Genomic DNA, 13303 nt, shown 5'->3' on the forward strand with positions numbered 1-13303 from the left:
AGGCGCCCAGGTGCCGGGTCACACCGTTGGGCACCGCGCGGTTCGCTCGGGCGGCGCGTGCGCTCAGCTTCCCGGATGGAGGAGGAGGCCCCTGAGTAAGGAGCCTCGCGTCACCAAGCCAGGAACCCCAGCCATTTCGACCCCTTAACGGCCTTGCCGAACCCCTATCAAACTCTCGGGGATGGGACGCTCACCCCACAATTTGGGAGGACAAAGAGCGCGCGGGGACTGCAGTCACGAGGTGTACGGGAACCAAGCCAAATAAAAAAAAATTTTTACGGGGAGGGCGGGGTTATGCAAAATAAAAACTGAACCATCATGCGTGAGAAGGCAGGCAGGGGAAGTAAATGACCAAATTTAAAGGTTTTCTAAAAAAATCTAGCCACTATTACAAAGTCATTATAATGGGTAATCTATTTGGAGGGATAGTAAAGATAAAAAACAAAACGAGTCGTGACACCCTGAGAGTCACCACAACCGTAAAAGAAACATTAAGGGTACGGCCGGCTGGTACACAAGCTTACTGATATAGCTTCTCGGCCTTTTGGCTAAGATCAAGTGTAGTATCTGTTCTTATCAGTTTAATATCTGATACGTCCTCTATCCGAGGACAATATATTAAATGGATTTTTGGAATTGGGAGATGGAATAGGAGCTTGCTCCGTCCACTCCACGCATCGACCTGGTATTGCAGTATTTCCAGGAACGGTGCACCCCCTACGGGGGAACAATAAATGTATCAAAAATCAGATTCGAGCTTTTTTTTGGGGTTTTACGTTACCTCTTGCATTCTTTCCGAATTGAAGTTTCTTTTTCGAGTAAACAGAATGTGTTTTTATGGGTTTATTGTGTTTCATTGACTATATGACTGCTTGCATGTGGTGTCGACTTTTGGAATGTAAATATTAAAATTAAACTAATTGAGGTAAGTCTTTTTTTAATGTGTTTACCACCCGATTTTTGCATACGTTTTGCAGCGCTGAGGTATGAGTTTTGAAGGGTTGTGTTTCTTGAAGTGCTTGAGTCCCGAAGTCTGTCTGGGAAGCAATACTAGTTAGATCACAGGTTTTAGAGGAAGGTGGACCACAACAGAATCGTTGAGCCGTTTCACGAAACGGAAAGATAAGAATTGTAGGGTTTTTGGGAAACGTGAACTCGCGTTAAGTTTAAACAAAGCAGTTTAAATATAAAAGTCCATACAAAGTAGGGCTGTGTTGCGTGCAAAGGAGCCGACATAAGATCTGGACCAGGAAGTGGGTTCAGGGTTTCCTTCGTAATGATAGTTAAGATAAATAGGAGAAATCCCGTTATCTAAAACTCTGCAGCTTGAGTGGGAAATCAAGGCTATTTCTGTGAGAAATGACTTGGGTCTTGTCCTCCGCGCGGGAGTGGAATGTGTCATTGTTACTGATATACTTTCAAATAGCAAAATGTTTGACAGCTTATGATTTTAGAGAACAAAATTTCTCCGTAAGAAGGCAGTAGGCACTCAAAGGGAGTCATGCCATTTCACAGCTGCAGTTTATCCTTAAGAGAAATTTGTAGGTTTTTACGCTTAGTTTGAGCTAAATTTTACATTCTTATCATCAAAATTCGGTGCGAGGGAATGAAATGACGCCCGTTCCCCCCCCCCCCCTTTCCAAAACAGATGTTTTAAGACAGCCAGTTTCGTTTTCCCCGTCTGCATTTACTTACATTGTGTCTTTTACACTCCATTATGAAGTGCATGATACTCTGAAGCAGGAAAAGGAGCTAGAGGTGGTTCGGCCTGGCTTCGCGGTGCCCTTGGTAAGCCGCTCCAAGTGGACCACTCCGAGTGCACAAATATCATTACTCTTCAGATCCTCACAAACTAGCACCTTCTGATTTCATTGCCGTAAAACAAAACCAGCTATTGCTATAGAGGCCATTTAAGCCTCTGGCTCTTTAAGAATTTAAATTTTTGTGGGCCCGAACCCGGCGCCTGCTGTTGACGCAAGTCTGCGCCGGAAGCAATAACCGCGGCCTCCCAGGTTCGACCATGGCGGCGCCGGCGGCTGCTGCGCGCTGGAACCACGTGTGGGTCGGCACCGAGACCGGGATTCTGAAAGGTGGATGGTGGGTCTGGGCGGCCGAGAGTACAGGGGGTCGTGACTCCGGCGCTCCTGACTTTCCGGTCTCGCAGGGGTTAATCTTCAGCGCAAGCAGGCGGCGAACTTCACGGCGACCGGACAGCCGCGGCGCGAGGAGGCAGTGAGCGCCCTGTGCTGGGGCCCCGGCAGCGAGACCCAGGTGCGCGGCCGCGGGCCGGACGGGAGCTGGGACGCTGGGTGGAGGCACGTCAGCTTCTCCCTCTTCGCCATCCCGCCCTCCTCTGCCTGCAGGTCTTGGTGGGTTGCGCGGACCGGACGGTGAGGTACTTCAGCACCGAGGAAGGCAGATTCCAGGGCCAGAGGCACTGCCCTGGAGGGGAGGGCACGTTCCGGGGCCTCGCCCAGGCGGATGGGTAAGACCGGTCTCCTAGCTGAACGCCCAAGAGGCCTGGACTGAATGACAGGGGCCTGGGTTCGTGTCTTTGTCCGTTAATTCCTGTAACAAGCATTTATTGAACTTTAAATGGACACCTACTGAGTTCCAGGCACTGGGCAAAGTGCAGGAACTGCAGGTGAACCTGATTTCATAGAGCTGTCATCCTCTCGGGTTCCCCCCCTCGCCTTGCATTCTCGGTTACCCTGGATAAGTATTTCGTCAACACTGAGCATGTTCCCAACGGGGACGAATCACCACCAAGGTGATGAAGGTGCTAGTAGGTAGGTGACTGATGCTACCTACTTCTGGGGATGAAGAGAAAAGGCTGAGAAGTTTGTGAACTCCATACTCTATGGGTCTGGAGGTATTTCCTCTGGACAGGTGAGGCCTGGAAAGAATTTTGTTACTGATGAAGAGTTTAGACAGCTGGTGAAGACATTCTGGAAAGAGGGTACTGCCTAGGGAGAGCCAAGGATTGCTGGCAGGTTAAATAGCATCTGGTGGTTGAAGCCCAGGAAGAGCTGTAATATGAGATGGGCAAAACTGGTTGGCATTAGATGTAATCTAGGCTGAGAGATCTGCTTTTTTATTTTGTAGGTGGTGAGAAGTTATTGAAGGTTTTTTGAGGGGGAAGTGTTGTGGTCAGAGCTGTGAGCCTGTAGGATTGTGGAGGATGGACTGGAGAGAGAGTTGTGAGACTGTTGCCACAGCCCACGCAAGCAACACTGAGACCTTGAGCCTTGGTGGGGAAGGCGAGCAGATGCCAGAAAGAGCATAGGCACAGAATGCACAGAACCTGGGGACAGACTTGACTTGGGCTTCATGGAAGGGGCGCTTTGAGGAGGAGACTAACATTTAGTCCTAGGACCTGAAACAGGGAACTTAAAAGAAGCTGGTGTTTGACTTTGGCTAAACCCTCAATTCAAACCAACCTCATTTCAATAATTTCAAAGCTACTGATCCTGATCTCTGATAAGTGACTCAAGGTTCAGAAAGACTACCAGATTGCCCCACCTTTACCTGTGGAATAGCAAAAGTACTCTGCTTTGGAGTATCACAAATTTAATTTCCAACTCTGGTTCTGACATTTATAGCTAAATGGGCAAATCTTTTAATTTCTCGGAGCCTCTGTTTCCTCATTTATAAAACTGGTAACCCTCATTCTATTGAGGAAATCAGAGACATGGAAGCTAGAAGTCATCAGGTCTTCCCCAAACCCCATTTAGCTTGAAGCTTAGGATCTGGGCTGGTAGAGGGATGTCTAGTTAATTTGAACTTGAAGGTGGGTTGGCTGGCGCTAGAGGAAAACAGCTGTATACTTTTACCCCTACACTCTCTCTGTCTGTAGCACTCTCATCACCTGTGTGGATTCCGGGATTCTTCGAGTCTGGAGTGACAATGACAAGGAGGAGTCATCTGACCCAGTAAGGACCCCTGCCCTGATGGTTGAGGAAAGTGGGGCCGGGGGTAGGGGCCTGATGAGGGCTTTAGTGAGGGAGAGTGTTGAGGTCTGTAGGACTGATTCTCATTTCTCCTTTTCAGCTCCTGGAACTGACGGTTGGCTCCGGGGTGTGCAGGATGCGCCAAAACCCAGAATACCTCCACATGGTTGCCACAGGTGGGAAGGAGAATGCGTTGAAGGTGTGGGACCTGCAGGGTTCTGAGGAACCTGTGTTCAGGGCCAAGAACGTGAGTAACAGGGCTGGCTCTGAGGTCCAGAGAGGCTGAGGCCACTGACCTTGAGTGAGAGATCAGATGGGCTTTAGGGGTAATGAAGGAGGGCTGAATGTGGGGGCCACACTTGGCCCTCACAGCCCCACCCCCCATAAACTCCTCCTACCAGGTGCGAAACGATTGGCTTGATCTTCGTGTTCCCATCTGGGACCAGGACATACTGTTCCTTCCTGGGTCGCAGAAGCTTGCCACCTGTACAGGGTACCACCAGGTGAGGCACCACCCCACCCATTCTCCTGGGCCTAAGTAGCTTCCTGGAGAAATGGCTTAGCTATACAGGCTCAGTCCCCCCGGTTTGGCACGGGAGCATCTCCCTTAAACTTTCCAGCCCTACTACTGAACAAGTGACCTTCCCTTATTGCATTCTGATGTGGAATTTTCTGAACTAGGGCTCTTCCTTCCCTCCTGCTTGGAAGAGTGGAGAGCTGAAAGGAATGTTCCCTTCATACTTGGATCCGCAGGGTGCAGGTGTCATGAGAGGATCTTGGGCTGGGTGCCAATGGAACTGAGTTTCAGTCCTGATGCTGCCTCTGATTTGCTTTGGGAGTCAAGCCTGACCCTTGCCTCTAGCCCTAGGTCCCCACTTGTACAGAAAGGGCTGTACTAGGAAACTTTATGACTCGTCTCATTTGAAGTCCTGCTTTTTTGCCTTGTCTCCTTCATTCCCACACATTGAAGTCAGATCTTTGCGGTGATATGCTCTGCTCAAAACACGTATGAAGGATGCACAGGTGGTTGAGTGGTACAATGCTTGCCTGCCATGTGGGAGACCTGGGTTCGATTCCCGGCCCATGCACCCAAGAACAAAACAACAAAAACACACACGAAGCTTTCATCTCTCTTTCCTTACTCAAGCTAAACTTCTCTGCCTGAAATTCAAGACTTGTGACAATTGAACCATCTGATCCACCCCCACCCCCCCACATACATACACACTCTCTCAATTAGGGGATGCGTGGCAGAATACTCACACTTGCAGACCATTGGAATGCTGCTATACACACACACACCCACCACAACCTGGGAGACCTGTCCCCTCAACCTTGTCCATGCACATTCCTAAGCAAACCCACCCCCGCTCCTCCTACACTCGGATTTCCTGTTTGATGGGCAGACTAAGGGAATACAGACTGTGAGAATGTTCCCAGGATGCCCCCTGCCCATCCACTGGGGAGTTTCTGGACTTAGTCCTATCTTCTGTGTTCTTGTACCCCTCCCCCATTACCCTTCTGGCTGCTCTGATCACATCTAGTTCTGCCCTCCCTGTAGATGTTCTGAGAGCATGAGGCCAGGATACCTGGTGACTTTGGACAAGTCACCGCCCTGTCTGTGAGGAGCTCGAACTAGAAGAGCCTAGGTCCTTTCTGGAATATGGGAGGGCAGAGACTGCATCACCATGTTTCCAGCACTGCCTAGCAGAGTGCTGGTCTGAGAACAGGTTAGGAACATATGTGTACCTTTGAGAGCCTCAGTTTGCTCAGTCTCATCTTCACAGGTTTGTCTGGCCATCACATGGGGAAGTTGTTCTGAGAGTGTGTCATAAACATGAAGGCAGTGCTTAAAGGGGGGCTGGGGTGAGGATGTGGAGAGGGCTGATGGTTGTGCAGGGTGAAGGTTTCATGAGTGATGCTGCAGTCTTCCTCCAGATCCGTGTCTATGATCCAGCCTGCCCTCAGCGGCGGCCAGTCCTGGAGGCCACCTATGGAGAATATCCGCTGACAGCGATGACCCTTACTCCTGGGAACAAGTGAGTGAGTGTGAGAGAAGAGATGGGTGGCTCAGGAAGGACTGCAGGCAGTTCCTGCTGACACCACCTGTCTCTGGTCTCCTCAGCTCAGTGATTGTGGGAAATACTCATGGGCAGCTGGCGGAAATTGACCTTCGGCAAGGTGAGTCAACCAGGGGGTCCTTGGGAAAGGGGGTTAGCATGGGGAAGAAGGGCACGATTCCCGCTGAAGCAGTGAAGTGGAGTAGTTGTGAGCCCTCGTTCAGGTGCCAGATTGCCTGGGTTCAAACCCTGGTTTCACCAAAAGCTGAAAGACCCCAAGCAGAATGTTTCAGTGCTGCACCTTTGTTTCCTGCCCATGGAGACATGAATGGTAACTCTCATCTCAGCATTATGTTGAGGATGTAATGTTGACATGTAAAGTGACGAGAGCATTCAACACCCACCAAGTGGTGTTGACCCGCCAGCAAGCACTGATGCTTCCCCTCTTCCAGGGCGCCTGCTGGGCTGTCTGAAAGGACTGGCAGGCAGTGTCCGAGGCTTGCAGTGCCACCCTTCAAAGCCCCTCCTAGCCTCCTGTAGCCTGGACCGAGTCTTGAGGGTACACAGAATCCAGAACCCACGGGGCCTAGAACATAAGGTGAGAGCCATCCCACTGGACCTCATCCCCTACACACATACCCACCCTGCCTGACCCTGGAGCCCCCAACTTCCTATGCTTTCCATTCCTGTGTCCAGCACTTCAGCATGTTAGGTTCTTTAAGGTCTCTCATCTTTTGCAGGTTTATCTCAAGTCTCGGCTGAACTGCCTCCTCCTTTCAGGCAGGGACAACTGGGAGGTGAGCAGCTGGGTCAGGGAATGTGGGATTCAAGGGCTTCGATGTGAGGTTTTCTCCATGGAGAGATAAAGGTGGCAGCTGGATTGCAGACCGCCAAGTTAAAAGTTAGATAGTCCTGACACGGTTATTACTAAAGGTGCCATTCCTAAGAGCAGGGATGGGAATGACATCCTAGAGCAGGAAAGAAAGCTGGGATTATTTCCCAGCTAGGACCTCCTTGTGGGTCTCTGTAAGCTTTCCCCCCATTCACCAGGATGAGCCCCAAGAGCCTCAAGAGTCCAACAAGGTGGCCCCAGAAGACCTAGAGACAGATGAACTTTGGGCTTCCTTGGAAGCCGCTGCTAAGCGGAAGCTCCCGGATGTGGGGCAGAGCCAAGGGGCCCCCCAAACCAGACGGAGAAAGAAGAAGCGGCCTGGGTCTACCAGCCCCTGAAGATGGGGTACCCATTTTGTAAATAAACACCTCAATCCCCACCATGACCTGGAGCCTTTTGTGATGGGGGAAATGAGGGGATGAATGGCTTGGGCTGGGGACTCCTGGAGCCGGGGCGGCAGGACCGCTGACGTCACAAAAGCCGGGCAAGGGCCAAAGACCTGCGGGTGGGCGGGTTGGGGGGGTGGTACGGAGTGCCGGCCACGCGGGGCCATGGGCTGCTGCCAAGACAAGGACTTTCAGACTTCCAGTGATCAGGCCAGGAACGGCGACTCCATGGAAGGCGGGACAGGTGGGCCCGGAGACGCAGGAAGGGAGCCCGGGGAGCGGGGCAGGGGGCAGCCGCCTTGGGATCACTAAGGGAGTGGGACCGGTGAGGGCAGAGCGCAGCTCAGAGGCATCGTCGTCTCCACAGGCTTCGAAGGGAGCGATACGGACTCCCCGCGCCACCGGAAGCGCAAGTCGAACGAAAGCCTTCTGATCACCGTGCTGTGGCGGCGGCTGTCCCTGTTCAGCCGTCGGGGCTCGGCACGGTCGAATAAGAGGCAGTCAGTCCTCAGTCAAAGGCACGAGATTCCGAACCTGGGGATCAACCAGGAGGTGATCCAGGAGGAGCCGGAGAAGGGGTAACCCCATTCCTACTCTCAATCCGTCCCATCCTCCAGAGAATAAAATTTCGAACGTGGACCTTCGCGAGCGTTTGTGCCTCTGCTGCGGGCTCTGGGAACACCGCGCGGGCACCAGCCGGGCTGCGGGTTCTTTAAGGCTCTTCCCCGGAGGCTAGCCCAGCCCCCCCCCCCCCCGGGGGCTCCGGCACCCGCGCCTCAGGGGCGGGGTCACGGTGTCGGCCTGGCCAATCGGAAGGCGACGGCGCACGGGCGCTTGGTTGGGGGGCGTGCCTCCCAGGTCGCCCAGCCCCCAAAAGGCGTGGCGCCGCGTTCTCGTCACCGGGGGCGGGGTTACGCGCGGGTGACGTGGCGGCTTCTAGCTCCGGTCGGGTTTCGGCGGCTTCGGCCCCCACGGAGGTGGCGGTGACGGCCTGGGAGATTGTGGCAGTGGCGGCGGCGGCAGGCGGCAGAAAGGAGGTAGGATTTCTCTCTAAGAGAGGATCTGGCTGCCGGGGCAGCTCCGGGTCCGAGGGCGGCGACGGGCGGGGGCGGGGGGAGGGGAACCCGGGGGCCGAGAACCCGGGGGCCAGCGGCTAGGTCCTGCCGACCCGGCTGGGGCTGAGCGAATACCTGGTGGTCCAATCAGAAAAGCACCTATCGAGACAGACGTCGGCATTAGCAAATCAGTGGTTGCAGCCTTCCAGAAGGCGGAACCCAGCGAGGGGTGGGTGGGACTTCCTGTTTCAAATAAACACCTAGAGGTTTTCCCCCTTCGTCCACCGAAGTGTGTCCCCTTCTGAGGGCTGGTCGCCGTTTTTCTGTGAGGAGTCAAGGAGCCTAGGACAGGAGAGGTCCCGGTTAGGGCCTGGCACACCTCTGCGGGCTGGGCTGGAGCCTCAGAGCCTGGGGACCTGCCTCTTGGCCCTGTCTCTGTCTCTGCTTCAGGGCCCCCAGCCCCACGCTCTGGTCGCCAGAGTCGAGTTGAAAGAGTCTGAGGAGGGGACAGCTTGGGCCGGGTGGGAAGTGGGGCCCTTGCCTCTGCGAGCCGGCCCCAGGATCTACGAGTGGCCTTGTGGTTTAAAATGCTTGCCAGGTTCAGAAGGAGCCGGAGGATTTGTTGGTTGGGGGTGGGGGGTGGGGGTCATTTATGGAAGAGGTGGCTCCCTGGAGAATGACTCCTTTCCCTCCACAGCAGTCCGAGGTTATGCGTCTCAATGATCCCCCGGAAACGCTACGGGTCTAAGAACACGGATCAGGGTGTCTACCTGGGTCTCTCAAAGACACAGATCTTGTCTCCTGCAACTGCTGGAAGTAGCAGCAGCGACATCACCCCTCTGCCCCCCCCAGTGGCCCTGATCCCTCCCCTTTCTGACACCATGTCCTGCCGGGACCGGACCCAGGAGTTCTTGTCTGCCTGCAAGTCCCTTCAAAGCCATCAGGTAAGAACCTGGAGTGGAAAAGATCAGGGGTAAGCCTTATTTCTGAATGGGGCTGTGCTCCAACACTATTAACTAAAGTCATTCTTGTGGGAAGCTGATGGACAGCTCCTAATAAGGCTTGGATGGAACAGTAGGGTCTGCTAAGAAACAGAGGTTAGCAGGCGGGGGCTTAGACTTTTTTGAGAAGAACCTCCCTGATGATAGGGTTGCTATTATGGGGGGAATACCTCAGGGCCAGAGGTGCCTGCAATATACTTGGTTTGGCCAAAGAACAGATTCTAGACGGAACTTTTAGCTAGCAGTCATATACCTTGAACTCAAGTTCTGGCCTAGTTCTGCCACAGTTTTCCTTTGTGACTATGGGAAAGTTAATTAATCTAGTTGGGCCTCAATTTTTCTAAAATTGAGTGTCTAAAATTGAGTGTCTAAAATGAGGGAAGCTTTCTTAATCACTTTAGAGTGCTTGAAAAAACATTGTCTCAGTCCGGCTCTGAATCTCGGTGGGACTTGGGTGACCATTTTTAAATATTTTCTGTGTCCAGCTCTGGCTAACAACTGCTCTCCTATGTGATTTCCAGGGGCTTTCTAGTTGTGATACTCTTTGAGTCCCTGATTTGAGGAATAGAATGGCAATACTTGCTACCATTTACTTAGTACCTTACAGTGAGTGAGTTACATATTTGACTTAAGAGCTTTACAGCACTTTCTGTAGCAGCAAAAGAAGGTAGAAGGATTGTCTTCGCTACATAAAAGAGAAAGTAGAAACTCAGAATGTTAAAGTAACATGACCAAAGTCCTTCATCTAGTAAGTACTAGAACCCCAGTCTATGTGTCTTCAAATCGGGGTTCTGTACTACTGCTGATAAATCTGGATTGGCCAGCCGGGGACCTGAGCTCTACTAAGAGAGTTTAGTGGACAACCTGAGGAACACTGAAAGCTGGAAGTGGGGGAAGGGGAGCTAAGGTTGTCACCTCCTGACATTGCTTTTCAGAATGGAATCCAGACAAATAAACCGGCTCTGCGTGCTGTCCGGCAGCGAAGTGAATTCACACTCATGGCCAAGTGAGTTGAGAAACCATCTGCTGGGGTGATGTGTCTGAGGAAAAGTGGGTTTGTCTTTGGTGGCCTTGTCTGTGAGGGTTGGGGTTAGTTGCGCTGGAGCTAATATGGAGTTAGGCCCTCTCCTACCCATTTCCGCAGTGTTTTCACTAATGCTTGTTTGTAGGCGCATTGGGAAAGATCTCAGCAACACATTTGCCAAGCTGGAGAAGCTGACAATCTGTGAGTGTTTTTCTTGGGGTCTTTCCAAGGTGGGGCAGTGAACCAAAGAGGGCTCAGGAACTTTACTCCCTGAGCCCTGTCTTTGACCTGTTGTTCCTTCTCATTGTCTCTGCAGTGGCAAAGCGCAAGTCTCTCTTTGATGATAAAGCAGTGGAAATCGAGGAGCTAACATATATCATCAAACAGGTGAACTTCTATCCATCAGGAGAGCCCAGCAATCCAGTTAAACCACTTTCATCATTATCCATTGCATAGAAGCTCAGAGTACATTTCTAGAGCTACCTCCACGCGTCTACTGACACTGTAGACACTTATTGATTACCTGTTATGTATGAAGCACTGTGCGGGACTGTTGACACAACATGAGGCAGGACTCCTGCTGTCAAGGGCTTATTGTCTCGAAGAAGTTACCAGCCCCGTAAATATACTATGAGTATATTTATGAGTAGGAGGCAAGTGGTACAGAAAAGATCTTACGAAAAGTTGAATACTACAGCTGGGAAAGATTTCAGAAAGGAAATGAAATGTGAGTAGTTTTCAAGTCTTGTAAGAAAAATGGAAGGACAATCCAGTCAGAGGAAGCAGCATGTGCAGAGGTATAGATTGAAAAGGGAAAGTTCAAGATATGACTTCCTTCAAGCTTTGCTCAGATGTTACCTGCTCAGGGAAGCCTATGCTGACTGTGCTGTTTAATACTCCATTGCCTCAAACTCTGAACTCCTTTACCCTCTCTATGTTCTCTTAATCCACAGTGTTTGATACATGTTTATATTCTCTATTATTAACTTAAAAATTGTTTTTTAATGTTTTTATTCACATAGCATATATTCCGTCCAAAATAATGTCTCACAGTATCCTCATTTAGTTGTACGATTCAATTTTAGACAATTTTCACTGCTCCAGAAAGAAAGATAACAGTTTGACATACTGATCCAAATCTATTATTAACTTTTTAGTTTATTGTTTCTGTTCCCTCCTATCTCCCTTATCCTTCCCCCCCAAAAAGAAAAACCTAAGTGCCACAAGGGCAGGATTGTTTTCCCCAACATGTTCACAGACGTATCTCACATGCCTATAATAGCATCTCGCACGTAGTAGGCATACAGTATCTGCTGAATGAATGAGTGACTGTAGGAAGTGAGGCTGGAGAGGTAGGCCAGCGGCTGCTTGTGACAAGTATTATGGGCTTTGCTTAGGAATGTGGAATCACTCTGAATACCATGGGCTGCAAAGGGCATCTTTGAGTATTTTTAGTAGGAGAGTGTGACCTGGAACATGAACAGGCCAGAGAAGCCAGGAAAGAAGTTGTTGTGATTGTCCAATACAGAGATGATTATGGCAGAGCCCAAAAGGTAGACCTATTCAAGGGTTGCTGCACAGGTAAAAGAGAGAGTTCCATTAACCGTTGAGGCATTGTTGCATAGGCATATAGGAGCCAACTGATTGGACTCAGAAAGGTGTGAGTTGAGATCTTAGGTCCACTTCTTGGGGTGTGACTTTCGTAAGCTAACTAACTATTCTGCATTTCAGTTCCCTTTTCAGTAAAGGGGATAATAACCGTTTTTGATCATAGGTTGTTGTGAAGATTCATTTGTTTACTTTTTCAATCATTTATGTTATTGAGTGCTTTTTAGTTGCCTCATTGTGGAGATTCAGCAGTGAACAAGGCAGATGTGGTAGGAAACTTCCTTTCTGGTTGGGTGAAATAGACATTATCTAAGGAACAGAAAAGACAGTTTTAGAGAGTGATAAATGCTGTGAAAGAAATAAGCGCAGTGAGTGAGTTACTCAGGGCAGGGACTACTTTATGGGGAATCTAGGATGGCCTGGCTGGAAAAGCAATCTTTGAGACCTGAATGGCAAGGAAAAGCCAGTCATGCAAAGATCTGGTGGGAGCACATTCTAGAAAGTGAGAATGCATTCCAGAAAGTACGAATGGTAAAGACAAAAGTCTAATGTGGACTCTCTCGCTCTTTTTTTTTTTTTAATATTTTTATTGTAAACAACAAACAAACATTCCTGACATACAAACATCCTATGCATGGTGTGCAAACAGTGTTCACAGTGTCACCACATAGTTGTGTATTTATTGCCGTGATCATTTTTTTGAACGTTTTCATCACTCCAGAAAAAGAAGGAAAAGAAAAAACTATACATGCCCTATCTCTTACCCCTCCCTCTCATTGACCACTAGTATTTCAATCTACCCAAATTTATTTTAACCTTTGTTTCCGCTGTTACTTATTTCTTATCCGTATTTTTTTACTCATCTGTTCATACCATAGATAAAAGGAGCATCAGAAACAAGGTTTTCACAATCACACAGTCACATTGTAGAATGTGTCTTTTAATTGAGATGTGTAGTCTTTTAATTGAAATTACTGATATTTTTGGGTTTCTTTGTCATCTTATTTATCCTCAAGACACATGGCACTGAAACACATCTGTACAGTTTTAGATACTTCCCTCTGGCCTCTCTAATTAATGTGGGCTCTCTTGATGTGTTTGAGAAACACGAGAGAGGCCAGTGTGGCTGAGGTGTGGTAATGCACAAGGAAATTGGTATGGGGTGAGGTCAGAGAAATGTGCAGGAGCCAGTCGAGATACAGCCTAGCAAGCAAGTGAGGAATTTGGATTGTATTCTCAATTTCATGGGAAAAGGTCTTAGAAGATTTTAAGCGAGGGGATGACATGATGTGATTTAAAAGATCATTCTGGTTGTTGTGAGGAAAAT

General features: G+C 49.9%; 3 protein-coding genes and 1 non-coding gene across 11 annotated transcripts in view; all 4 read left to right on the forward strand.

The window, feature by feature from the left end:
• Positions 1 to 104: 104 nt before the first annotated feature.
• WDR74 (WD repeat domain 74) lies at positions 105 to 7287 on the forward strand. 5 transcript variants are annotated; one of them, XM_077115935.1, is made up of 12 exons: positions 105 to 243; positions 1724 to 2090; positions 2165 to 2271; positions 2364 to 2485; positions 3857 to 3932; positions 4051 to 4197; positions 4352 to 4453; positions 5889 to 5989; positions 6076 to 6131; positions 6463 to 6608; positions 6751 to 6807; positions 7061 to 7287. In XM_077115935.1, exons 2-12 carry the CDS (start codon positions 2021 to 2023, stop codon positions 7238 to 7240), a joined length of 1164 nt encoding a protein of 387 aa, XP_076972050.1. In that variant the 5' UTR covers positions 105 to 243; positions 1724 to 2020; the 3' UTR covers positions 7241 to 7287. The 5 variants fall into 5 exon arrangements, with proteins under 5 accessions (XP_076972050.1, XP_076972049.1, XP_076972048.1 ...); XM_077115934.1 differs by lacking the exon at positions 105 to 243 and adding an exon at positions 513 to 925; XM_077115933.1 differs by lacking the exon at positions 105 to 243 and adding an exon at positions 513 to 898 and having other exon boundaries at positions 1649 to 2090.
• LOC143647456 (U2 spliceosomal RNA) lies at positions 529 to 719 on the forward strand. The gene has a single exon (XR_013158086.1). It is a non-coding gene; the product is annotated as a U2 spliceosomal RNA (small nuclear RNA).
• A 113-nt stretch (positions 7288 to 7400) lies between the features above and the next one.
• TEX54 (testis expressed 54) lies at positions 7401 to 7932 on the forward strand. Its single transcript, XM_077115942.1, has 2 exons — positions 7401 to 7532; positions 7656 to 7932. The coding sequence occupies exons 1-2, from the start codon at positions 7454 to 7456 to the stop codon at positions 7868 to 7870; spliced, it is 294 nt and encodes a 97-aa protein (XP_076972057.1). The 5' UTR covers positions 7401 to 7453; the 3' UTR covers positions 7871 to 7932.
• A 243-nt stretch (positions 7933 to 8175) lies between these two features.
• Positions 8176 to 13303, forward strand: part of STX5 (syntaxin 5) — a 32788-nt gene continuing 27660 nt past the window's right edge. The window contains exons 1-5 of one of the 4 annotated variants that reach the window (XM_077115938.1): positions 8176 to 8325; positions 9041 to 9287; positions 10280 to 10350; positions 10514 to 10569; positions 10685 to 10755. In XM_077115938.1, the coding sequence (XP_076972053.1) occupies positions 9063 to 9287; positions 10280 to 10350; positions 10514 to 10569; positions 10685 to 10755 (423 nt within the window). In that variant the 5' untranslated portion in view covers positions 8176 to 8325; positions 9041 to 9062. Of the gene's footprint in view, positions 8326 to 8581; positions 8706 to 9040; positions 9288 to 10279; positions 10351 to 10513; positions 10570 to 10684; positions 10756 to 13303 lie in introns of those variants that run through there. The other 3 variants (XM_077115940.1, XM_077115939.1, XM_077115941.1) reach the window with 3 other exon arrangements.

The sequence above is a fragment of the Tamandua tetradactyla genome, chromosome 9 (assembly GCF_023851605.1).
Source record: "Tamandua tetradactyla isolate mTamTet1 chromosome 9, mTamTet1.pri, whole genome shotgun sequence".
NCBI classification, from domain to species: domain Eukaryota; kingdom Metazoa; phylum Chordata; class Mammalia; order Pilosa; family Myrmecophagidae; genus Tamandua; species Tamandua tetradactyla.

What these genes read in the sequence shown, in the direction of transcription:
- WDR74 (XM_077115935.1), top strand. Translation starts at nt 2,021, where the DNA reads ATGGCGGCGCCGGCGGCTGCTGCGCGCTGGAACCACGTGTGGGTCGGC. An exon ending in GCCCCGGCAGCGAGACCCAG is followed by an intron (nt 2,272 to 2,363) that starts GTGCGCGGCCGC and finishes CTCTGCCTGCAG; the next exon opens with GTCTTGGTGGGTTGCGCGGA. An exon ending in CTGTGTTCAGGGCCAAGAAC is followed by an intron (nt 4,198 to 4,351) that starts GTGAGTAACAGG and finishes TCCTCCTACCAG; the next exon opens with GTGCGAAACGATTGGCTTGA.
- TEX54 (XM_077115942.1), top strand. Translation starts at nt 7,454, where the DNA reads ATGGGCTGCTGCCAAGACAAGGACTTTCAGACTTCCAGTGATCAGGCC. An exon ending in CTCCATGGAAGGCGGGACAG is followed by an intron (nt 7,533 to 7,655) that starts GTGGGCCCGGAG and finishes TCGTCTCCACAG; the next exon opens with GCTTCGAAGGGAGCGATACG.